The following is a 26210-nucleotide window of genomic DNA, read 5'->3' on the forward strand; positions in this document are numbered from 1 at the left end:
TTTCTCTGCGCTGAGGCGGGAGGGAGAGGAGCTCGCAGGCTGCCTCCAGGTGCAGATGGCCAGCCCCCCTCCTACCCTGTTGTCTGAAAGCCCCAGTCCTGCCTGGGCCATCTGTTGCGGGGACCCTCCTTCTCCCCTTTCCCTACCCCCCACCCTGCCCCTTCCGCACGTGCTGACCACCTGCTCCGAAGGCTGTGGCAGCTGAGAAGGCCTCCCACCCCCCACCCCCCCCCCCCCCCCCCGGCTCCGCCACAACACACACACCACCTCCCAGCCTCCTGGCTCCCTCCACTCGGCTCCCAGCAACCTCGCTTTTGCTAATGGACCTTAATGCCCCTGCCAGCTGCTTTGCCAAACCCACAGGATTGGGCGGGTGCGGGGGCACTTGGGCAGCCAGAACCGCTCGCCGGTCCCAGCCTGGCGCCCCCGCCCCCAAAGCTGAACCGATCGCGCACCAGGACGCCGGGGTCTGTTCATTCCCCCTCTCCTGGCAAAAGTGCCTCGTCACCGCTTCTGCCCGCCCCCGCTGGGCTGGGAGAACCGTGGGGTAGCTGGAAGATTTGGGGATGAGAGACCGCGAGGCGCCTCCCGAAGCAAATCTTTCGGACGCGGAACTTAAGGGGATCTGAGGTCAGGGGTCACGGAGGGGAAGGGAGCCCACGCCTGGATGGACCTAGGGGAACGTGTCAGCGAGATTCACGTGCGTGCTCAGCCCAGGACTGGCCAGTGGGCGTGGCGGGGCGGTGGCCACACCGGAGGAGGCGGAGTCGCGATTGCGTATGGGCGTGGCCTGCTGGTCAAGGGGCGGGGTCTCTTTGCATATCCAGCAGGCGGCGGGGCTGGGGCGGGGAGCCGAAGCGGGAGGGGCGCTCCCCCGCCCCTGGAACGGAATCCTCCCGGGAGCGGAGCAGGCTAGCGAGCTTGCATCCCGCACCATACCCCTGCCCCCGGCCCCGGCCCGCGTCAGACCGAGCTGCCGCCGCCGCCACAGCAGCAGCAGCACTCGGGGATCCGGGCCCAGCCGGGGCCGCGGGAGGCGGGGGCGCCGGAGCCCTGGATGTCCCGCAGCGCGGCGGCCAGCGTGAGAAGGGCGGGAGAAGGGGGCTCGGGTCGGGGGCGGCGCCGCTGCTGATGTGGCGGAGGGTGGGAGGCGGCCGCGGCGCCCGGATGGAGAGAGGGTGCCAAGGCTGGGGAGGGTGGTCCTGGGTGGGGGTCCAGGAATCGGCTCCCCTCCAAGCCAGATCTTGGGAGACAGGGGTCTCGGGCACAGGCCTTGTCTTGTCAAGGCTCTGGAGATACGGATCCCAGACACAGACCTCCCCCTCAAAAAAATCAAGGACAGGGGGACAGATTCTAGGTACAACCCCCTAAGCAAGATTTTGGGGATGGGGTCTGGGACGCAACCTCCTTATGAAGTCAAGGCCTCTAAGAGGGGATTCCAGACCAGACGCAATCCTTAACCCCTACCGGCCTGAGGGGCTCTCTCACAGCAACCCTCTAGGCAAGGTCTTGAGAATGGGGTCCCCGGGCCCCCACAGCTTCCCCACCAAGCCAAGGCCCGGGGGGATTCCTGGCACAGTGCGTCCCCAGGCCTCAGAGGCGTCCGGGGCACAGCATCCCCCCATGCTTGGGCGGCGTCCCAGGAACAGACCCTTCTCAAAACAAGGTCTCTGTGCCTGGGACTCTATCCCCCCCAAGCCTGAATAAAATAAGGGGAATTTCAGGCAACCCCACACACAAAAAGACTTGGTCAAGGGTCCCAGGGCACAGGTCTCCTGGGCCACCCTCTTTGTCCCTGGGGCTGCCCAGCTGTCTGGGAGGGGCCCCACGCACAGACAATGCACCTCCTCCCCATCCGGTTCTGGCCCCCCAGGCTCCAGGATTCAGGCTGGGCCAGGGGGCGGCTCCCCAGGGACCTGGTGCAGCCCTGTCTGTCTGCAGCGTCTGCGGTGATGATGGCTTTGTGTGTGGTACCTGGGTGGAAGCGGGGAAGCAAGCGATGGGGAGGTGGCTAAGAGTGTGACCCTGTGTTTTTGTGACTGTGGTTGCCCGTGTGTGTATGTGTGTGAGCTGCAGCTGGTGACTCTGAGGAATCGTGTGTTTCGTGCTTGTGGTTGTGTCCGATAGCATCTGTGATTGTGTCTCTGTATGTGACCCCAGCATTTGTGTGGCTGTGTATGTGTCTATGACAGCTGCTCGCTCACTGTGCAGAACCCTATACTTTTCAGTCTGTCTGTGTTTGAGTGTGTGCATGGCTGTGACTATGTGGTTGTGTCTTTGTGTCTTTTGTGACCCCATGTATGTACCTTGGTAACTCTAACTGGGTATGTGACAGTGTATCTGTTGAGTATGGGGTTGGGCATGTGTGTGGCTGACTGAAGATGTGGGTGGAGTTGTGACTATAAGTGGAGTTGTGTCTATGACTCTGTGTCCATGTGCAACTGTCCTAATGACTTCGAATGTTTGTGACTGTGTCTCTGATTTTATATGTGTGTCACACATGTGCTTGCATGACACACAACTGTGCCTGCAACTTGAGGTGTATGGCTGCCATTGTGTATGAAGTCACACTGTGCTTATGTGACAGGTTGTGTGTTGGCACTGTGACTTGTATGTTTGCGGTTGTGTGTTCAAAGCCACATCTACGTGTGTGGCCGGGATTGCATAAATGACTATATCTAGGTCTGTGTGTTGATACTGAGTGATTCTGTGCATTTATAGTTGTGTACCTGTGATTTGGGTTATGTATTTGACTTGGAGTCTGAAACCCTGACAGCCTATTAATAGTGGGTTATTTCATTGCATGTGACTCAAACTATAGGTGTGTCTGTGTGTGGTGGCACCAGTGATTGTGTGTGTGTGTGTGGGGGGATGTGTATGTGACTGTGGCTTCTGTATTTGTGTGTGACCTGCATGTCTGTGACGCTGGGTGACTCTATATACTTGTGTCTGTGTCATGGTCTGTAAGAGTGTGTGTCTGTAGCCGTGTGGCTGTTTGGGGTGGGTGGGTGGGTGTCCCTGTATGCGTGCCGGGCGGCTTATGTTTGAATCTGTGTGATTTGGTGACAGAGTGACTGTCTCCTGACTCCACACATGACTCTATCCGGAACTGTGTCTTCTGTGTAAATGCAGCTATAAATGCTCTGTCTGGGTCACTGTATTTCTAAGCACATACCTGACTGTTTGCTTGTGTGCGTGTAATGGAAATTGTGTGCTGATGCCTCTGTGTGTGAGATATTATGTGTCTCTCCACATGGGGCTGTGATTGTATGTGGCCCCATACTTGTCGGTGTGACTTCCATGTTTGCAGGAAGAGAGACCGTGTGTTTCTCTGTGATGGTCTGACGTGGTACAGCTGGGTGTGGGATGGCGGGTAACTGTGAAATAGGTACCATGACCGTGATATATGGCTGGGTAAGGTGGACACTCATGCCGTGGGACTTTGCCTACATGACCGTTTCTGAAATGCGTATGGCTGTGACTCTGAGCCGCTGACTGTCTGGCTGTGTCTGAGTGTGTCCGTCCCTGGGGAGAACTGTCTCTGGATGGTTGTATGCATGTCCCGAGTTCGTGTGCCCATTTCTCTCTAATGCATGGGCCGTGGCCATCGGGGTCTGTGTGTGTGCTTGGGTAGGAGAACCGTCCATATATGTGTGGCTGATACCGTGACCAAATGTGTGCCTCTACGCCTGGGACGTATGGCTGTGTGACAGTGTGTGACCAGAAAGGTGTGTTGGTGTGACTGACACAGTTGGGGTTGAGTGTCCTTGTGCAGCTGTGTGCCGGTCGACGATTAAACACATGTGGCTGTGGCTGGGTGTGACTCGGTATGACCAAATGTGTGTCAGTGTGTCTGCATGCATCCCTGACCAGATGTCAGCAGGCAGCAGGGGAGCTGTATGTGACAAGTGTGTGTGCCTCAGAGCTAATAGGTGACCTCCTGCGGGGTGTGAGTCTACATGGGTGGGTCTGTAATGTGAGTATCTTGGTTGGGTGCCCGAGGAAACAACGGTCATTGGTTGGCCATGGGCTGCCCCAGTGGGTGTGCCCGGACCCAGCTCTTTGTAGATGGCAGAGAAAAGAGAAGTGACAAGATACCAGTTACTGATATGACCAGACGTTTGTGGCAGTGCCCGGGCAGCCTGGGACTCTACATACCTGTGGACAAATGGTCCGTAGCAGAGACTGTATGTCTGTGAACTTGGATGTGTAGCTGGGTATTTACAGTGGCTGTGACTGTTGACGTGTTTCTGCGTGATCCAGTGTGTGTCCCTGTGGTTGTCTCTGTGTGTAATTGTGCAGAGCTGTGACCAGGTTCTAGGGACAATTGGGGACCAGAGTTGCATGTACACATGTGACTATATGTGTGTGTGAAGCCCTGGACATGTGTCTAGAGGGCAGGCCACCCCCTTCACACCATCCCCTTGGGTACAGACAGCCTCCTGAGGCCAGGACACCCCCAGCAGATGCTCCCGAAACACACCTACTCGTTCCTGGGCCCTTGCAACCAGGTGGCTGATTGCCTTAGTAGCAGTTGCTATGACAACCAGGGCTCTCATCAGAGATCCTGAGATGAAGGGGGGTTGGCTGATGTCCAAAGAGGGGGTGAGGTAGGGGACTGCGCCCTATCCCAAGCCAGCTTCTCAACTTTTCCTCCCTCCCCTGGGCAGGGCGGACCCAGGAGGCCAGAGCAGCATCTGCCCCCTGCCCCCTGTGGGGCCCTGGGGCCCCCTGAAACCTCCAGGACGGAGCCAGGTGAGTGGCCAGCTGGGGACAGGGCGAAGGCTGAGTGACTGGGTGGGTCTGCCTCGCATAGCCAAAGGAACTGTCCCTGCGGTCACACAGGCTTAATCACACTCACAAGCGGACACCCCCAAATGACTTCCCGGCACACTCAGTGACCTCGTTCACAGACACACCCACCTAGACTAGGTCTCACACACACACACACACACACACACATACTTGGACACTCAGACACACACCAACATCCCCACACCCACAGGTTCACAGTCACACAAACATACAGACACAATCCTAGACAACAGCCAGACTCCCTCACAGGTGAGCACAGATACTCACCAGATACAGACTCAGGGACTCTCAAGGGATGCAAAAAACAGCTATACTTTTGCACACAGACACAGTCTCACAAATAACACTCAGCACTCTCATAGACAACAGCCACATTCTCACACCACCACACCCTCACAAATAACACTCACAAACACACTCTCAAAGATGACAACCTCATGTCCTCACACACCCTCACAGATGCACGGTTGCATACAGACACACCCCCAGAACAACACTCACGGACCCACATTCTCTGCAACAACACCCACCTTATCTGACCCAGACACACCCTCACAAACAACAGCCACAGACACACAGCCTCACCACCAACAGCTGCACTCTTGGACAGATGTGGTATCTTGGGTAACTCTCACAGACACACACTGTCATGGGCAGTGGTCATCAAAGACAATAGCCACGTCTTCACACAGACACACAGCTTCAAAGACAACAGTCACGGACACACCCTTTCAAAGACAGCAGCTTCATGCTCAAACACAGACCCATCCTCACAGGCAACGTTCCCTGACACACACTCACCACCACTCTCACACACAGCTTACTCTTCAGCCATAAGCTTCAGGGACCTACACTCACAGATGACAGCCACACTCTTGGACACAGACAGCATTCACAGACACATACTCTCATCAACAACCATTCTCAGACCTGTGTCCTTCCGTACAGCCTTCACAGACAATAGGTGCGTGCTCAGAACTAGACACCCTCACACACAACACTCAGGGACACACCAGGGAATTCCCTAGTGGTCCAGTGGTTGGGACTCCGCGCTTTCACTACCGAGGGCACGGGTTCGATCCCTGGTCGGGGAACTAAGATCCTGCGAGCCGCACAGTGAGGCCAAAAAAAAAAAAAAGGAACACACCAGCTGCACACTTGCTTGCACACACAGGCGGAGTCTCATCTGTTGGTGCTCTGTCCTAGGTGTCCCCTCACACTCCTCCTGGGACTCAGTATGGCTTCTCAGTCAGCAAAGGCTGTCTTAGTGACTGGCCACCACCTCCATCCCTACCTCTGACATCGCAGGTGCACGCCTCCCCAGGGGCCTCTGCCTTAGAACAGACACATTTGTCAGAGGGGCTGTATCTCAGAGTTGCAGAGACCCACCCCTGTCCCCAGCACCCTCTGGCCTGGGCTCTGAACCGCAATCCCTGGACCTTCTGAGTCCCCCACATCGGACCCATGCAAGTCTCAACTCCTGTACCTTCTGACCACCTCATCCCCTGATCTTGTACCCCTAAAACTCCTGACCTCGTGACCCCTGACTGCTATGCCCTCTAACCCCAATGTCCTCCACTGCCTTAACTTCCCATTACTTTGGATCATCATGCCTCTTGACTGTCACACCCCGAATCTCCAGACCCCTAAAAGCTGTGACTCACGACGCACACATCCCAGACCTCCCTGCCTCTTAGCCCCATGTCTTCTGAATCCCCACTGCCGACTCTCCCACTCCCCTGCCTTCCAGTTGCCCCCTTTGTCGGTATCCCCTAACTGCTGCTAGTCTATGTTCCCTGGATGTCATGTCCTCTGACCCAGTGACCCCCTAACCCTGTAGCCCTACTGCCATGTTATCTGACCCCTTGCTCCCTGAGCCCTATTTCCCCCCACCTTGAGCCCCATGCCTCTGACCCTTGACTCGCACTCCTGTCAGCAGACGGGGCGGGCACCATGAACAAGCTACGCCAGAGCCTGCGGCGGCGGAAACCAGCCTACGTGCCTGAGGCATCGCGCCCACACCAGTGGCAGGCGGACGAGGACGCGGTGCGCAAGGGCACGTGCAGCTTCCCGGTCAGGGTGAGTGGGCGGGGCTCGTGTGGGCGGGGCTGCGGCGGTGTGCGAGCTGTTCGCTGTGCGCGTGCGTGTCCCGTGTCTGTTGTCCGTTGCCCGGTGAGGTGGCTGAGACCCAAGAGACTTCACAGCCCCGAAGAACGGCGGATCCTGCAGAAGGAGGACCGCACCGCCCGAGTCCCTTAAAGTTGGGATTAGAAACCAAGACCCATTCTCTTGTGCCAGGAAAATATTAGCTGGGGTTGGGGGGGGTGCGTCCCGCCTGGAGTCACGCTATTCTGTGGGAGCTCACAGATTCCAGGGGGGCACTGGGAGGTCACAAAAATTCTGTAGCATTTGCAAAGCCCTCTACTGTTAAGTGCGTTCTGGTTTAGACCACCACGACCCTTTACAACACACACGAAAATTTATAAGGGAGACAGCAGGGTTCAGGTTCAATTCTCCACTCATTCCCTTCCTGGTTGGGTGACAACAGACGATGGTCACAGCGCCCCCCTCCCACCTTGTTTTCCCTTCCCCTAGAAGCGGACCTTGCGAGGGAGGGGCTGTTGGGAGGTGCAGGAAATGCTGGTGAGAGTGAGGAAGGGAGGGCAGCCAGTAAAGGGTGTCTTCCTAAACTAGCTGTGAGCAGCTGAGCTTGATGCCACTAGGGAACTGTGGGAAATCGAGCTATCCCACCCACGGGGTGAGGGAGCTGGGGCGTGTGTACCCCCGCTCCTATCAGTCATTGCCTGGGGCCAGTCCTCAGGCGCAGATGCAGAGGCTGGCACTCAGAAGGACACCAGGGATGTGTTAAAGGCCAAGGATAGAGGCAGGGTGGGAATCATTACTCCATGCTGTGCTTCAGTTTTCTCACCTGTATATCTGGGATAAGAATGGGGTACCCAGACTTCCCTGGCAGTCCAGTGGTTAAGACTTTGTACTTCCACTGCAGGGGGGCATGGGTTCCATCCCTGGTAGGGGAACTAAGATCCCAGAAGCCATGTGGCGCGGCCAAGAAAAAAAAAAGGTCCCCACCTTGCAAAGTTGAGGTAAAGAGTAAATGAGTTGGATTTCCTTGGTGGCGCAGTGGTTGAGAGTCCGCCTGCCAATGCAGGGGACACGGGTTCGTGCTCCGGTCCAGGAAGATCCCACATGCCACGGAGCGGCTAGGCCTGTGAGCCATGGCCACTGAGCCTGCACGTCCGGAGCCTGTGCTCCGCAACGGGAGAGGCCACAACAGTGAGAGGCCCGCGTACCGCAAAAAAAAAAAAAAAAAAAAAGTAAATGAGTTAATAAATGTGATGTGCTTAGGACATTGTGCGATGCCTCGCAGCGGCGCAGTGAGCACTAGGAATGATTGATTACTCTGCTTGTTTCATGCTCTCCCATCCCCTTCGCACCAAGTACCTGGGCCACGTGGAGGTGGAGGAGTCCCGGGGGATGCACGTGTGTGAAGATGCTGTGAAGAAGTTGAAGGCAGTGAGTGAGAGGCTGGAGCAGGGAGGGGGCAAGGTCAGAGCAGAAGAGCCAGCCCTGACCACACCCTCTGTCCTCCTCCCCCACTCCAGATGGGCCGGAAGTCTGTGAAGTCTGTCCTGTGGGTGTCAGCCGATGGGCTCCGGGTGGTAGATGACAAGACCAAGGTAGGGGGCCCGTGGGCCTGGGAGTGGGCACCAGTGGGCCCCTCTCCTCACCCTGCTCGAATGGGGCTAGGGACGCCTTCTCACCCACCTCTAGGACGTCCCTCCCTCAGGGACCTTCTGGACTCAGCCGTGTGTTCCTGTAACATGTCGGCACCTCACAGTCGTAATTCGGGATTGAGTCCTGTGGCTGTTTGGGAACTAGCGTGGATTGTGGGTGAGAGCACAGACCGTAGAGCAGCCACCTCAGCTCGCATCCCAGCTCACCCACTTACCAGCCGGGTGACCCTGGGCATGAGGGGTATGAGATTTAACCCTTCCCTGCCTCGCTTGCCTCATCTGCAAAAATGGGGATAAAAATGGACCCAACCATTAAATGAGAAAGTATATGCAAATAGTTTAAAACTATGCCTGGTACAGCAGAAGTGTTCCGATCAACGAATGTTAGCTGTTATGTGTTTATTGTCCATCTACCTGGCCAGATGGGAGCACCGTGGGCCGGGATCGGGTATCTGTTTGCTCACCATTGAATTCCCTGCCCCTAGCACAGACACTGCCCAAGGACACAGCCAGCGCACGAAGACAGTTAGGTGAATGACTGAACAGGATTGACACCCTCCAGCAAGCTTTGCCTGACTCCCGTCCAACTTGGGTCAGGCACGTCTTCTTGCTCCGGAAAGGCCCTGAGCCTCCCCGATCCCAGCCCTGAGCCCCCTGCCTGTGCCTCCCTCATTACAGCGTGGCTGTGACTCTGGCCAGTCTCCATCTGGTGATGAGTCTGATTCCTGCACTAAACTGGGAGCCCCATGTGAGCAGGGCCCACAGCTGTTTCAACAAGGGCAGGATCCCCACCCCGCTCAGGACAGGATATAGAGCAGACACAAAGGGAATATTAAGTGAATACATGAAAAACAGTACACATGCCTTTCCTGGCCTCCCTGGTGCCTCCCAGGACCTGCTGGTAGACCAGACCATTGAAAAGGTCTCCTTCTGTGCTCCTGACCGCAACCTGGACAAGGCTTTCTCCTATATCTGCCGTGATGGGACCACCCGCCGCTGGATCTGCCACTGTTTCCTGGCGCTCAAGGACTCCGTGAGTATCACTAAAGCCCAAAGCCAGCTGACTGTCTCCCATGCCCTGGTGTCCCACGCCCAACCCCAGCCCGCTGTGTGGTGTCAGGTGAGTCACTCCCCTTACCTCTCCTCTCCATGACCTCATCTGGAAAAGGGAGTGTATTCACAGCCCATAACTCAGAGGATTATTGTGAGACTTGAGGGGGTTGACACAGAGTATTTGGAACAATGCCTGGCATATAGGAAGCACTCAGGAAGACATTGGTTCTCATCATCCTCCTTGTTATCGGTAGTTCTTCATGTTTCTCTAACTTTTCTCATTGAGGAGCACATACATACAGTAACATGCGCGGATGGCCCAGGCACAGCTCCGTGAATTTTTGCTTATTTTTAAACCTCACCCAAGTCAAGCTGTAGTTTCCTGCCCCCAGCAGCCCCCTTGGGCCCTTCTGAAACAACACCCCCCAGGGTACCCACTCGTCCTTCAGAGTCGATTCATTTTGCCTGTGGTTCTTTATATTTTGGGGGGGGGGCGTCAAGATCCCCTCTGAGAATCTGATGAAAGAGACAAATGGACTGTCTTCTGAGAAGCACTCTCACAGGATTCTGAGGCTTGCGACAGAAAACCCTCAGATACCAGCGATTTCGGTGAAATAGGAATTTGTGTTTCGTGTGAAAGACATCCCCAGGCAGGCAGCACAGCGTTGGTGTGACTCCTCTCCACTCAAGGGCCATGGCTCGTTGCTATGCTGGAGTATGGCTTCCACTCCATGATCCAAGATGAATGTGCGTGCTCCAGCCTTCACATCTTCATCCCAACTACGTAAAGGAGGGAGGCATGAAGAGGGGCACACCCTCTGCTCTTTGGGGAGGTGTATATTGGCCTTTTGTGACCTATTGGCCTTTAGTGACCAGCTTCTTTCACTTAGCATAACGTTTTCAAGGTTCATCCATGTCGTAGCATCCTATCAGTCCTTGCTCCCTTTATATGGCTGAATAATATTCGTATGGCTATACCACATTTTGGATATACCGTATTTTGCTTACTTATCCATCCATTGATGGACATTGGGTTGTTTCCACCTTTGGGCTATTATGAACAGTGCTTCTCTGGACATTTATATGCAAGTATTTGTTTGAATACCTGTTTTTAATTCTTCTGGGTATATACCTGGGAGTGGAATTGCTGGGTCATATAGTATGTTTAAGTTTTTGAGTAATTGCCAAGTTGTCTTCCTTGGTGGCGACACCATTTCACATTCCCACTTGCAATGTATGAGGGTTCCAATTTCTCCACATCCTTGCCAACACTTTTTTTTTATTCTAGCCATCCTGTAGGTGTGAGTGGTATCTCATTGTGGTTTTGACTTGTATGTTGCTAATGACTAATGATGTGGAGCATCTTTTCCTGTGCTTATTGGCCATTTGTATATCTTTTCAAGAGAAATATCTATTCAAATCCTTCACCCATTTTTAATTCGGTTGTTTGTCTTTTTACCGTTAAGTTGTAAGAGCTCTTTATATATTCTGGATACTAGATGCTTATCAGTTACGTGATTTGCAAAACTTTTCCCCCATTCTGTGGGTTGTCTTTTCACTTTCCTTTTTTTTGGCCCCGTGGCATGTGGGATCCTAGTTCCCCGACCAGGGATTGCACCTGTGCCCCCTGCATTGCAAGCACAGACTCTTAACCACTGCACTGCCAGGGAAGCCCCATCTTTTCGCTTTCTTGATAGTGTCCTTTGATGTGCAAATGTACACATTTTGATGAAGTTCAATTTATCAATTTTTTTTGTTATTTCTGCTTTTGGTGTCATATCTGAGAATTCATTGCCAAATCCAGGGTTGTAGAGACTTACCTCATGTCTCATTCTAAGAGTTTTATAGTTTTAGCTCTTATATTTAGGTCTCTGATACATTTTGAGTTAGTTTTTGTAAATGGTGTGAGGTAAGAGTCCACCTTCATTTTTTTTCACGTGCATACTGTATCCAGTTGTTCTAGCACCATTTGATAAAGAGACTATTCTTCCTTCACTGAATGGTCTTGGCACCTTATTGAAAATCAGTTGACCATAGATGTGTGGGTCTATGTCTGAGCTCTCAGTTATGTTTCGTTGGTCTATATGTCTCTCCTTATGCTAGTATCACACTGTTTTTTTTTTGTTTTATTTATTTATTTGTTTGTTTTTGGCTGCGTTGGGTCTTCGTGGCTGCGCGCGGGCTTTCTGTGGTTGCGGTGAGCGGGGGCAACTCTTTGTTGCGGTGCTCAGGCTTCTCATTGCGGTGGCTTCTCTTGCTGCGGAGCACGGGCTCTAGGCGCACGGGCTTCAGTAGTTGTGGCACGCGGGCTCAGTAGTTGTGGTCCGTGGGCGCTAGAGCGCAGGCTCAGTAGTTGTGGCACACGGGCTCAGTTGCTCCGCAGCACGTGGGTTCTTCCCAGACCAAGGCTTGAACCCGTGTCCCCTGCACTGGCAGGCAGATTCTTAACCACTGTGCCACCAGGGAAGTCCTGTGAGTTTTTCACAAATGTCCTTTATAAGGTTGAGGAAGTTCCCTTCTATTCCAACTTTGTTGAGTGTTTTATCATGAAAGGGTGCTGGATTTTGTCAAATGCCTTTTCTGTGAGAATCGAGATGATCATGTGGGAATTTTTCTTCATTCTATTAATGTGGTTGATTGATTTTCATATGTTAAACCAACTTTGCATTCCTGGAATAAATCTCACTTGATTCTTTTAATATTCTGCTGGGTTCAGATTGCTAGCATTTTGTTGAGGATTTTTGTCCCCAAGTTCAACTTTAAGAGGTGGCTGAGCATCTTGTTTAGGGAACAGAAGTCAGACATACCTCATTAGAATCCCAACTCTGCCACTCACTTGTTATAATGGGCACGTTGACTGAACCTTAATTTCTTCATCTGTCAAATGGGTTCATAAGATTGTCCACCTCCCGGCACTGTTGTGAGGATTCCATAAAAGGATGCAAATCAGGGCTCAGCCTGGGGCTACACAAGATTTCCGCTGACACATATGTGAGTGTCCCTGTGCCTGGCTTTGTGCTGCATGCCTTGCATATATTTGTTCACCTAATTCCTGAAACAACCCTGTGAAGTGGGTGCTGTTAGAGCCCCCATTTTACAAACGAGGAGACTTGGGTACTGGGAAGTGATTTTCTTGAGATCACATAGCTGGGAAGTGGGAAGCCAGCATCAATCCCAGGCTCTCTGGCCTTGGCGTCTCTCAAGTAGGCATTCAAGAAACAGGGGTTGTTGTTTTTAACCCCAATACTTTACTACAAAATATTTTCAAGCATGCAGCAATGTCGAAAGACTTGCCCAGTCACCAGTCACCTGGACACCCCCCACCCAGATCCTGCCATTAACATTTGTCTGGGCTTACTATATCACTTATCTCTCCATCTTATTTTTGGATGCATTTCAAAGTCGCAGACATCAGAATACTTCCCCCAGACACTTCAGCATGCATACTATTAAGTAGAATTCATATTTGTCTCCAGCTCTTTTTCTTTTGAAGCGAAATACATGCTGACCACAAACCTTAAGTGTACATTTGCTGGGTTTTGACAACTGTATACACGTGTATAACCCAACCCCCCCCATCAAGATCTAGAACATTGCCACCGCCCCAGACTGTCCCCTCAGACTCCTTCTCAGTCGGTCCCTATGCCCACCCCTAAGAAACAACCACCGTTCTGAAGTTTTTCACCATAGATTAGTTTTGCCCATTCTGTAACTTCATATAAGTGGACCCACCCAGGGATTTCCCTGGCAGCCCAGGGAAGACTTCACCTTCCAATGCCGGGGAGTGTGGGTTTGATCCCTGGTTGGGGAGTTGGGATCCCGCATGCCTTGCGGCCAAAAAACCAAACCATAAAACAGAGGCAATATTGTAGCAAATTCAATAAAGACTTTTAAAAAAATGGTCCATATCAAAAAAAATCTTAAAAAAAAAAATGGAGCCATACAGTACTACACTCTTGTCTCTGTCTTTTGTCCCTCGTTTTGCAGATGTGCACTGAGGCCCAGAGAGGTGAAGGGACTCAGCCGGAGTCACCCAGCATCCAGCTGCTGGACCCCGGGGCTCCCGGCGTCCAGTCTGCACTGCACAACGTCGCTAATCCTGCCCCAACCTCTTCCCACAGGGAGAGAGGCTGAGCCACGCAGTGGGGTGTGCGTTTGCAGCCTGCCTAGAGCGGAAACAGCGGCGGGAGAAGGAGTGCGGAGTCACGGCTGCCTTTGACGCCAGCCGCACCAGCTTCGCCCGGGAGGGCTCCTTCCGCCTGTCTGGGGGTGGGCGGCCGGCTGAGAGAGAGGCTGCTGACAAAAAGAAAGGTGGGCGCTGCCCGGAGGGCGGGGCGGGGCTGGGCACCGAATGGTCCCAGGGTGGGGCCAAGGGATCAAGACTGGGGGGAGAGCTGCAGAGGTAGGTACAGGGGCTCTACAGTTTACAAAGCAAAAAGGAAACACACACACACAAAACCCAAAACAACAAAATTTTTTTTAATTAATTTATTTTATTTTTGGCTGTGTTGGGTCTTCATTGCTGTGCACCGGCTTTCCCCTAGTTGTGGAAAGCGGGGGCTACTCTTCGCCGTGGTGCGCGGGCTTCTCATTGCAGTGGCTTCTCTTGTTGCGGAGCACAGGCTCTAGGTGCATGGGCTTCAGTAGTTGTGGCTTGTGGGCTCTAGAGCGCAGGCTCAGTAGTTGTGGCGCATGGGCTCAGTAGTTGTGGCACACGGGCTCAGAAGTTGTGGCTCATGGGCTCTAGAGCACAGGCTCAGTAGTTGTGGTGCATGGGCTCAGTAGTTGTGGCACACGGGCTCAGTAGTTGTGGCTTGTGGGCTCTAGAGCGCAGGCTTAGTAGTTGTGGCGCATGGGCTTAGTTGCTCTGCGGCATGTGGGATCTTCCTGGACCAGGGCTCGAACCCGTGTCCCCTTATTGGCAGGCGGATTCTTAACCACTGCACCACCAGGGAAGCCCCCCCACCCCGATTATTTTAAGTAAAAAATACAAAGCAAAGCACCAACCACAAAGTTTGGTTACAGTTTATAAAGTGTACTTCAGTTTAAGGAGTCCTCTGGGCAATATTCTGTTGGCCACAAATCCCAGCAAAGCTCACCGAGAGCTTTATTATCTGCTAACCCAGGGATGTTCCCAGGCTTTTCAAACTGTGTATCCACCCTGTTAATGGGTTGTGAAGTCAGCTTGCTGGGTTGTGGTTAGCATTTTAAGAAATGAAATGGAAAAGAATAGAAAATATCAGAGTAATTGAATGTAGTAAGGGTAAGTATAGTTCAATGTACTTTTATGTCAGTATATCTGTGTGTGTGTGTGTATGTGTGTGTATGGAACGGGTTACCATGTTAATGGTATTTCTTATTCTGGGTTGCCATCATGAAAGTTTGAAAAATACCTGGTAAACTCTAACATTCTAGGTCAAAGGCAAATAGTTTATAAGTTCTCAAACTGTGGTTTTTAAACTTACGTGTATTGTGTGCTGAGTCAAAATGTAATTTTTAATTTTATTTTACTTTTCTTAACTGTTTCTAGTTTTTACATTTTTGGAAGACACTGCTTAGAATTTACAAAGAATCCTGAATTGGGATTCAGGATAAAGGAGACTGAAGAGATTTGACAAATATTAATAAATGTAACGTGCGATCCTGAATTGAATCATGGATATTGTATATATAGATATATATTCAACATTCAATTCAATATATATATATTGAATATATATATATAAAATATATACCTTGAAAAATATATATATATATATGAACATCCATAAAGGACATGAGTAGACCAGTTGGGGAAATTAGAATATGGACTGTAGACTAGCTAACAGTATCATATCCATGTTAAACTTCCCAAGTAAGAAGTTGTCCTGTGGAGTAGGAGGCTGTCCTTGTTCTTAGGTACATGCTGAAGGTTTTAGGGTCGGGTAAGCTGTCTGCAGCTTACTCTTTTTTTTTTTTCCTTGTTGTTTATATGTATTTATATTTATATTTTATATACAGTAGTGTGCATCCGTTAGTCCCCAGCTCCTAATTTATCCCCTCTCCCTTTTCCCCTTTGGTAACCATAAATTTGTTTTCTATGCCTGTGAGTCTATTTCTGTTTTGTGAATAAGTTCATTTGTATCTGTTTTTTAGATTCCACATATAAGTGACATCACATGATATTTGTCTTTCTCTTTCTGACTTACTTCACTTAGTATGATGATCTCCACGTCCATCCATGTTGCTGCAAATGGCATTATTTCATTCTTTTTTATGGCTGGGTAGTATTCCATTGTATATATATTACCACATCTTCTTTATCCATTCATCTATTGATGGACATTTAGGTTGTTTCCATGCCTTGTTTATTGTATGCAACGTACTCTTAAATCATACTGAAAAAAGATTATGGAAGGAGAGACAGATCAAATACTGTAACAAGTTAACACTTGTTAAGAGTTAACAAGGGTAACAAGTTAACACAAGAGAACATGTGTGCTCCTTGTTCCATTATTACATCTTTTCTGTAAGTTTAAAATATTTCTAGCTAAAAAGTTTAGGAAAACAAGTTTTTATCACTTGCTAGAATATTAGAGTTTACAACATATGTTTTTCTTGGTAAACTATGTGACCATTTACAAACCTCTTGACAAAGTTAAGGAGTTCACAGCTTACAAAATATTTTGCTGTTTACATCATCTATTAGAATTTATAAAGAATTTTATCATTGGTAAAGCAGATTACAAAGTATAGTTAACGGAGGGCCTAAGTACATATATTTTTTTTAGTGAAAACCTGTCTTATATATATATTTATTTATTTTGTTGCACTGGGCCTTAGTTGTGGCAGGCGCGCTCCTTAGTTGTGGCATGTGACTCTTAGTTGCGGCATGCATGTGGGATCTCGTTCCCTGACCAGCGATCGAACCCAGGCCCTCTACAGTAGGAGTGCGGAGTCTTAACCACTGCACCACCAGGGAAGTCCCTATATGATATTTTATTGTTTGCAAAAGAACACACTGAGTACACTGAGTTTACTATTTATATGGGATGTTCAAATTTACAAAGAATGTCATATGCTTTAGAGTTTGCAAAGGATTTTGCTGTTTCCAAAGGATATTATACGTTCCAGGTACTTTGCATTGTAGAAAGCACTTGAGAGCCTGCACCGCAAAAATGAGAGTTTACACAGTGTGGTATATGATTTGCCGAACACATGACAGTGTTTTGCCGATGATGCACTGATTCCCAGTCTCAAGGCACCGCACGTTCACAAAGAGGTCTCTTCAGTTCAGGAGTTACGGAGCAGTGCCCTTTACACCAAGTTGTTTACCAAGATTTTGTGGGATTCCAGAGCGTTGAACATTCACTGCCTCAACTGACCCTCTCAGGACACCTGGGAAGGCAGCAGAGGGATGTTCATCCCAGGTTTAGTTGGGGAAACTGGAGCCCGGAGAGGGGAGGAGACTTCCTGAAGCCCAAGGTGGTGGGGGGCAGAGGTGGTTTCCCAGTTCCAACGTGTCCCGGGCTGTTTCCACTGCCCCCAGCCTGGCCTGGGTAAGAGCCTCACCGCCCCCTCATGGAAGGTGGGAGAAGCGCTGGGCACCCTCCCTGCCCTCTCTGGGCCTGAGTTTAACCTCACTAGCATTCAGGCTGCGGCTCAGGGGACGCCTTGATGGGAGGATGGCTGTGTGTTTGTGTATGGGCAGGGGTGGGGAGACCCTGCCATTGAAGAGCCCGCTTCTTATGCTGAGTGGGGAGACCAGGTACCTGCAGAGGACTGAGAACAGCCCCAGAGGGGAGGGAGCCCAGGCTGAGGGGCTGAAACAATCTGGAAAACTCCTCAGAGGAAGAAGTATGCCAAGCTGGGTCTAGAACAATGGGTAGCAACTGGAGGAAGGGAGGAGGTAGTTGAGGTGGGAAGAATGGTGGGAGGTGACAGAGAGCAGAGCAGATGGAATGATGGAGGAAGACAGCATGATGTGGAGAGACCAGGCCAGAGGGAGAGACAGGTTAGCGCAGTCATCTGGAACTCAGACTCTGGAGTCAGCCTGCCCCTTCCTTCACACTATGGCTCAGGCAAGTCACTTGCCATTTCTGGGCCTCAGTTTCCACATCTGTAAAATGGGGATAATGACGATATCAACCTCACTGGGTGGTTGTGAGGACTGAATGAGTTAATACATGCAAGGCACTTGGAACAATGCCTGATACCTTGGTCATGCACCCAAAAAGTGTTTGTTAAATTAATTAGAAAGGGAGACGGAAGGTCTCAGAGGGAGAAATAGCAGAAGCAGCAGAGGAAGATGGATGGGGGACAGAAAGCTTGAGACACACAGAGGGTCAGGTTGGGTGACGACTCCCCCACGGGCCTCCTGGGGAAAGTGGTCCTGGCTTGGATGGGGATGAGCGACCTTTGGGGGCACTGACCAGCCTGTCTTGAGGGCAGGGCACATTGGGTGAGGAAGGCAGCATTGGAAAACAATCAAGGGGTCTGGGTAGGAGAGGCCTCCAATGCCAAGGTGAGCTATCTAACCACCTGTCTCACCCATGTCTCCAGCAGAGGCAGCAGCTGCCCCAACTGCGGCTCCTGGCCCTGCCCAGCCTGGGCACGTGTCCCCAACACCGGCCACCACATCCCCTGGCGAGAAGGGTGAGGCGGGCACCCCAGTGGCTGCAGGCACCACTGCGGCTGCCATCCCCCGGCGCCATGCCCCCTTGGAGCAGCTGGTTCGCCAGGGCTCCTTCCGTGGGTTCCCGGCGCTCAGCCAGAAGAACTCACCTTTCAAACGGCAGCTGAGCCTACGGCTGAATGAGCTGCCATCCACGCTGCAGCGCCGCACTGACTTCCAGGTGAAGGGCACAGGTGAGCCTGGGGCTCAGCAGGAGGGAACATCAGGATCAATGCCACTGTCTGTTGTGAGCAAGATAGAGAAGAGGTGGTACACACCATGATTTTGTTTTTTAACATCTTTATTGGAGTATAATTGCTTTACATTGTTGTGTTAGTTTCTGCTGTATAACAAAGTGAATCAGCTATATGTATACATATATCCCCATATCCCCTCCCTCTTGCATCTCCCTCCCACCCTCCATATCCCACCCCTCTAGGTGGTCACAAAGCACCGAGCTGATCTCCCTGTGCTATGCGGCTGCTTCCCATTAGCTATCTGTTTTACATTTGGTAGTGTATATATGTCCATGCCACTCTCTCACTTCGTCCCAGCTTAACCTTCCCCCTCCCCATGTCCTCAAGTCCATCCTCTACGTCTTTATTCCTGTCCTGCCCCTAGGTTCTTCAGAACCATTTTTTTTTTATTTAGATTTCATATATATGTTAGCATATGGTATTTGTTTTTCTCTTTCTGACTTACTTCACTCTGTATGATAGACTCTGGGTCTATCCACCTCACTACAAATAACTCAATTTCGTTTCCTTTTATGGTTGAGTAATATTCCATTGTATATATGTGCCACATCTTCTTTTTTTTTTTTTTTTTGCCACATCTTCTTTATCCATTCATCTGTCGATGGACACTTAGGTCACACCATGATTAATTAGCACTGCCTGCCACAGGCAAAGGAGAGGAGCAACATGTGCTCAATTAGCAATGTCTGGCATCAGTCTGGGAGAGGAGAGAGGTAGTGTAAGCTGTGATCGATTAGCAATGTCTGCTCCAGGCAAGGGATAGCAAAAAAGTGGCGTAACTCACTATCAGTTAGTACTGTCTGCTGTAGTTAGGGACATGAGAGCAGTGGCATATGTCATGATTGATTAGCAAGACTTCCATGGGCAAGGGAGAGGAGAGAAGCTGCCCAGAGGCCATGTTTTTGCTCAAGAGGAGACTGAGGCACCATAGGCTAATGCTCCCTCCAAGCTTTTGGCCAGTAGAGCCATGAGATCTGGCCAGGTCAAGGATCCAGGTTCAGAGGAAAGAAGAATTGTGATTAACAGTGTCTGCCTAGAGCAGGGAGAATAGAGTGATGACAGACATCATGATCTCCTTACAGTGTCTGACTTGAGCAAGAGAAAAGAGCGAGGTGGCACACCACATGACTGATTAGCAAAGTTTGCCATGGGCAAGCGAGAAGAGAGAGCAGGAGTATTATGTTTTGCCCAAGAGATGACTCCCAGAATTTGGCTTATGGAAACATGAGGTGAAGGGCACAAGTGAGCATGGGGATCATGGGGTCAGGGTGCATAGTGATGGATTCGTGATGTGGCTTCTGGGTAAAGGATTGTGCAGAGGCAGCACCCGTCATCATCGATTAGCCATGTCTTCGAGGGAAGATGGAATTGCAAGGACCAGTCCTTTCTTTCAGCATTTGGCCAGTAGAGCCACAGGGCTCTACTGGTGAGGGGTAAGGTGAGCAAAGAGTTCAATGGGAGAAAAGCATCATGTTTGATTACTAATGTCTGCCATGGACCGGGAAAAGGAGAGATATGGCATATGTTGTGATTTAAAAATGTATGCCATGGGAAAAAGGGAGGAGAGAGGTGGCATGGAACTATGGTTTGCCCGAGGGAGACAGGCAGGAGAGCTGCCTTTCCTCCCAGCTGTCAGTGACATCATGTGGTCTGGCCGGCTCTCCTGCTTCCATATGCCAAATCCGAGACACCTACCCCTTATGGCCCTGGGGACTGGTGTGGGAGGTGTTGATCTGTATCCAGGAGGCTGGGCTACTGCAAAAGGTGACTGCTGAGCAGATGCCAATGCTCGTTGAGAATGACGCACGCTCACTCCATGTTGTGCAGCACCCCAGGTACTGCATGCGCCCTCAGATCTGCTGTCCTCATTAAGGAACCTGCCATTAAGCACACCCCCAGGGCTGCCACACCTGCTCCCTGAGAGGTGGCAGGCACCCCAGACTTCATTTAGCAGCCTCGCGTGCCTGTAGCCAGTTGCCCACTTGCTTGGATGTAACTTGCCGCACAAAAATTTCATGGACTCACGCAGATGTCCCACTCCACCGCGGGTGTCACACACACTTAGTCACACACTTAGTCATGGGCAATCAAAAATCACACACACTCGGAAGTTGCAGGACCAGGTGTTACCATTACACACACTTAGAAAGCACGTATCCAATACACACTACTGTATATAAAATAGATAAACAACAAGGCCCTACTGTATAGCAGGGAACTATATTCAATATCCTGTAATAAACCATAAAGGAAAAGAATATGAAAAAGAATATATATATATGTATATATGTATAACTGAATCACTTTGCTGTACACCTGAATCTAACACAACATTGTAAACCAACTATATTTCAATAAAAAAGAAAGAAAGAAAGCACATATCCAGGTGTCCCATTCAGAAATCACACACACAGATTAACACACGCTCACGAACGACACACCTGGATTCACACAAACTTGTGTGAATCACAAGTCACATAGGCTAATTCATGCCGAATTCCGTACATCACGCAGGCAGATTGGCTCACGCTGGGGAATCACAATCGGATGCCACAACCTGGATTTCAGTCACACTCAGATGCCACCCCCCAGAAGCTGCACACCCATTTGGACCAACAGGCACAGTCATCATAGAAATGACCTGGAAGCCACCTACTGTCCCACCTGGGCAGCCCCACGTCACACCTGCTGACTCCTACAGCTAGTTTCTTTCTGATGCTCATAGGACCATCACACACACTCCCTTGGAGATAGCCACTCGCTGAGCTGTCACAGGCACTTGTCACATGCCACACTTGACGGTCCTCTTGTTTATTTGGATGGTGCCTTTTCTCATCCTAAGCCCTCACGAGGCCACCACACCTGCTCAGCGTGTCCTGTCTTGCAGGCACAGGTGCATCTCTGCCGTCATGACATATGTTATGGGCCAGGCCTGGTGGGGCCCCACTTCCGCACTCAGAGCAAGACAGATGATCCCCAGAGTGACCAGCAGCGTGGGCAGTATCCATTCTGACTAGTCAGTGCTCTTGCCATACGTGTGGTTGAACATTTTTCATTTATTTTTTTGGCCGCGCCATGCGGCCTGTGGAATCTTGGTCCCCTGACCAGAGATTGAACCCGGGCTCTGGCAGTGAAAGCACCAAGTCCTAACCACTGGACCGCCCAGGGAATTCCCTGAACATATTTTAAAATTAATGTATATTGTTAAGCATTTAAAATATTTCTTCTGGTTTGCGGCTACATACAGCTCTTGAGGTCCTCCTTGGTTTGGGGTCCCCGTGACTGTCTGCCATCAGATGTCACACACTACTTGGCTGTCGTACCACTCAGATGCCACACACTCACACATGTGCGCAGTTACCACTTTTGTGGCCGTGGCCACTTAGTTACTGCAGAGTGGACCCACCAACCCACACACCTTGTGAGGGCCACCTGCGGGGATGGGGTCAAGGGCAGAGCCTGGGCCTGTTCGCTGACCTCCACCCTTCCCTGACTTCCCAGTGCCTGAGATGGAACCTCCCAATGCCAGTGACAGCGACAGCATCAGCGCCCTGTGTACACAGATCAGCTCATCTTTTGCCAGTGCTGGAGCGCCAGCACCAGGGCCACCGCCAGCCTCAACAGGTAAACTCAGCCCTTCTCTTGGGGCAGATGCCCTGCAGTGGCCCTCCTGCATCCCCCTGCTCCTTTCAGGGCTACTGCAGAGACTCTGGGAATCTTGGAATCCCACAGGCTTAGAACCATGGATCATCTTAGAACCACGGGGTTGTCTCAGAGCCGCGGGTTCATCCTAGAACCACGAGATAACATAAGAATTATGGGGTCACCTTAGAACCATGGAATCAGTTTTTAAACCTTGCTGTCTTAGAACCATAAAATCTAGAAACCTACAGCCTTTGAATCACAAGATATTAGAACCTAACAGATTTGGAGCCAGGAAACCTTGGAATCTTACAACCTTAAAAGAGTGCTCTCTGAGAAAATAGTGCCAAGGAATCACCTTAGAGCCACGTGCTTATCCTAAACACGTGGAAGCACCTTGGAATTACAAACAATGTAAATTTAGAACTCTAGAATCTTAGAAAATACAAACTTAAAAACACTGAAACTTACCCACTATGTTAGAAGAGTACTCTCTGAGAAAGATCCATGCAATCTTAGAATCTTAGCCTCCTAAGACAATACAGTGTCAAAATATTAGAGCCAAGGGTGATATTAAAAAATATTTAATAACAGGTTTGCTACTGACCAATCAGAAGGGAAGCCGGCCTGGGTGATTGTCAGTCGTGCCTATACTTTTCATCTTAGGACCTTAGAATCTCAGAAGTGAATTTTCGTAGCACTGCATGACGTGTGGTCCAGGATGGTCAAGCCATTTGCCCAAAGCCCATGCAGCTAATGAAGAGCAGAGCTGGGTGCAAGGCGGCAAGGCAGCCCGGTCCAGAGTCTGATCCCCAGCCTGGGGTTCTCTCTGCTGCAGCCCATGCCCCCTAACTGCCCCTCTCCTCTCTCCAGGGACTTCTGCCTGGGGTGAGCCCTCCGCGCCCCCTGCAGCTGCCTTCCAGCCTGGGCACAAGCGGACCCCTTCGGAGGCCGAGAGGTGGCTGGAGGAGGTGTCCCAGGTGGCAAAGGCGCAGCAGCAGGCAGCCTCAGTGCCTGCCGTGCCCCCCGGCCTGCAGCCCTTCCCCGCCCCCGTGGGGCCCTTCGACGCCGCGCCTGCCCAGGTGGCCGTGTTCCTGCCGCCTCCACACATGCAGCCCCCTTTTGTGCCCGCCTACCCGGGCTTGGGCTACCCGCCCATGCCCCGCGTACCTGTGGTGGGCATCACACCCTCACAGATGGTGGCCAACGCCTTCTGCTCAGCCGCCCAGCTCCAGCCCCAGCCTGCCACCCTGATTGGGAAAGCTGGGGCCTTCCCACCCCCTGCAGCACCCAGCGCCCCTGGGGGCCAGGCCCGTCCTCGCCCCAATGGGGCGCCCTGGCCCCCAGAGCCAGCGCCCGCCCCGGCCCCTGAGTTGGACCCCTTTGAGGCCCAGTGGGCAGCGTTAGAAGGCAAACCTGCTGTAGAGAAGCCTTCCAACCCCTTCTCGGGCGACCTGCAGAAGACCTTCGAGATTGAACTGTAGCCCGAGTCACCCCATCATCTCCAGGAGCCCCACACCTGGGAGTGGAGGCCCAACCTCTCCCCAGTCCTGCTCCCTGGGGCTGCACCCTCCTGACGACCTCTCTAACCCTTCTCTCGACCACCTCCCACGACCAGTACAGAACCGACATTGTGACGCCCAGGTTGCGATAGGATGGAATTCAGGGACGGACCCAGCCTGGCTAAGGGACCCATTTCTCTGCCAGACTTAGGCTGGCATGGCCCCCTCTCCCCGGAACCCAGACACAGGGGGATGGCCACAATCCCACCGAGTGCCCTCGGTTCCAGCTGTATTTCCCAGTTTCTGTTGTTGACCTTCTACCTTCTAGTATTGGGTGGGATGGAGGAGGGATGCCCACCTGGGGGCCCTCCTCGGCCCCAAACGAGTGCCCACCCCAAGTTTGGTCGTTCCCCCCCGCCCCCATACACAGCACAAACAAAGGGCTTCCTTCTGCCCACCTGCTGCGTTCACTGCCAATGCTGTGCTCACCCCTACCACCCCTCCCCTCCCCTTGGGGGCCCACATGTTCTTTGGGCCAGGGTCTCACGGGGGTAGGGGGCCAAGTTGGGGGCCCAGGAGGCAGGTAGGGGGGAAGGGGAAGGGGAAGAAGATGCTCAGTTACCTCACGTCGGTGCCCGCTGGGGAGGGGTCCGGGAAGAAGGAAGGGGGTGCCTGGCGGGTACTTTTCTATCTTTTATTTCCAGATTTTTTTGTATCTAAACTTGCAGATTTGTATTATACAAGGACAGCCAATAAAGGAAGAATATAATGGTGCCCCTCTAGAAGGCAGGGTGTGTGTGCAGCGGGGATGGTGTGGAGACAGAGCCTTTCCTCCTGAGTCATCTCCTAAAACCAGAGGGAGTAAAAAGGGTCTCCCTGCATTTTCACCCCTGAGTTGTAGCATGGGAGCAGGTAACACTGACCCAGCACTCAAGAAGTGGGTTATTAATGGGTACCCCAAATTAATCACTCCATTTCTGATTCTTATAGATTTTGAAACAAGGAATTAAAAAAACATATAATCTGCTGCTAATAACTTCAGTATTAAAATTTTAAATAATTACGTTTGGAGTAGCATATCTTCGAGCTGGCGAATTCACGTTTCAGCAACTGCATTTTCCATAACTTAGGCCAAAGTGTCATCTGTCGTGGCAGCCCGTTTTTAAGTCTCTCTGTTGTTTCTTGGGTTCCTTGATACCATCTACAAAGTTATATATTTTAAAATATATAATATATAAATTATATGTGTAATTCTTTATGGCTCTCTAAAATGATGAGATTGGTTTCATGAAACCCAATATTATATCCCCATTGGACAGATCAGGAAGTTGAGTCACTTACCCAAGGTCACACATCTGATTAGTGGGGGAGCTGGGATTCAAGCCCAGCTTCTGGTCGACCTCAAGGCCAGTCACTGAACCACCAGGCTGTGAGGGAACAAGCCTAGGGTCTGCCCTCAAGGGTTTACATTACAGCCCATCAACCGGCTGGATCCTGGACTAGGGGACCTGTGACAGATGGCTCGCCAGGGCAGCAAGGGGGTCCCCAGGGCCTCTCACTGTTGTGGCCTCTCCCGCTGCGGAGCACAGGCTCTGGACGCGCAGGCCCAGCGGCCATGGCTCACGGGCCCAGCCGCTCCGCGGCACATGGGATCCTCCCAGACCGGGGCTCGAACCCGTGTCCCCTGCACCTGCAGGCGGACTCTCAACCACTGTGCCACCAGGGAAGCCCGAGCCACGCTTTCTTAATCCAAGCCCTTGCAGATGTCATTTCCTCTGCCTGAAACCCCATTCCTGACACTGCACCTTTTCCCAGAAGAATGCTACTCGTTCCTTTTTTTTTTTTGTATTGCAGTTTGCATTATTTTCCCCCAGTAATAGAATGTCCTGGATGCCATTTCATACAGATGAGTCACATATAGATCTGTGTCACCTCTCTTTTAACACTTCATAGGATGCTACTCATTCTTCAGGCCTCAGCTCAAATATCTCCCCTTCTTAGAAGTGGAGCCTCTTCCAAGGCCCCGCCCCCATCCAATCCTTTCAAAGCTCTATGACCCATCAGGCTGAGTCAGGAGCCCTCTGCTCCGCTTGGATCCCACAGGGCCCTGTACTTCCCGCATACTGGCCCTAACTCCTCTGTTTCCCCCAGCCCAGGCCTGACCATTCTGGGCTGTCACTATCTGGCCCCCCACTGGACTGTGAGTGAGGGGTGGGTCTGGGGCTGTCACTTTGGTGTTCAGGCACAAGGCCAGAGAAGAGGCAATCTCAGCAATTCACCGCTACAAACCGCTGGCGAGTGAGAGGGGCAGAAAAGGCCTAGGACTTGGAGATGATTCGAACTACTGGACTGATGGAGCAACAGGCCACGCAGCACACAGAACGTCAGGGACAGAGTCAAGACCGTCTTCCACGCCAGAGGCTGATCTTTACACAACACCATTCTTCGCTGTGCCCAGAGCAGTCTTTCTCAGACACCCTCCGTGCCCATCCACCCCCACCCCCACCCCCACACACGCACACCAATCCCTGGG

At 51.5% G+C, this 26210-nt stretch overlaps 1 protein-coding gene and 1 long non-coding RNA gene across 5 annotated transcripts; one reads left to right on the forward strand and one right to left on the reverse strand.

The window, feature by feature from the left end:
* Positions 1–843: 843 nt before the first annotated feature.
* Positions 844–24740, forward strand: NUMBL (NUMB like endocytic adaptor protein). 4 transcript variants are annotated; one of them, XM_060130403.1, is made up of 10 exons: positions 844–1081; positions 4671–4755; positions 6752–6894; positions 8275–8349; positions 8439–8513; positions 9463–9603; positions 13745–13934; positions 18165–18470; positions 22035–22157; positions 23049–24740. In XM_060130403.1, the coding sequence occupies exons 1-10, from the start codon at positions 1058–1060 to the stop codon at positions 23657–23659; spliced, it is 1773 nt and encodes a 590-aa protein (XP_059986386.1). In that variant the 5' UTR covers positions 844–1057; the 3' UTR covers positions 23660–24740. The 4 variants fall into 4 exon arrangements, with proteins under 4 accessions (XP_059986386.1, XP_059986388.1, XP_059986387.1 ...); XM_060130405.1 differs by having other exon boundaries at positions 18168–18470; XM_060130404.1 differs by having other exon boundaries at positions 6755–6894.
* Positions 15245–25372, reverse strand: LOC132509402 (uncharacterized). The gene is made up of 5 exons (XR_009536968.1): positions 25019–25372; positions 24742–24878; positions 22647–22706; positions 18387–18518; positions 15245–16000 (listed from the first exon to the last, which is right to left on the reverse strand). It is a non-coding gene; the product is annotated as an uncharacterized LOC132509402 (long non-coding RNA).
* Positions 25373–26210: the final 838 nt, after the last annotated feature.

The sequence above is a fragment of the Lagenorhynchus albirostris genome, chromosome 19 (genome assembly GCF_949774975.1).
Source record: "Lagenorhynchus albirostris chromosome 19, mLagAlb1.1, whole genome shotgun sequence".
NCBI classification, from domain to species: Eukaryota; Metazoa; Chordata; class Mammalia; order Artiodactyla; family Delphinidae; genus Lagenorhynchus; species Lagenorhynchus albirostris.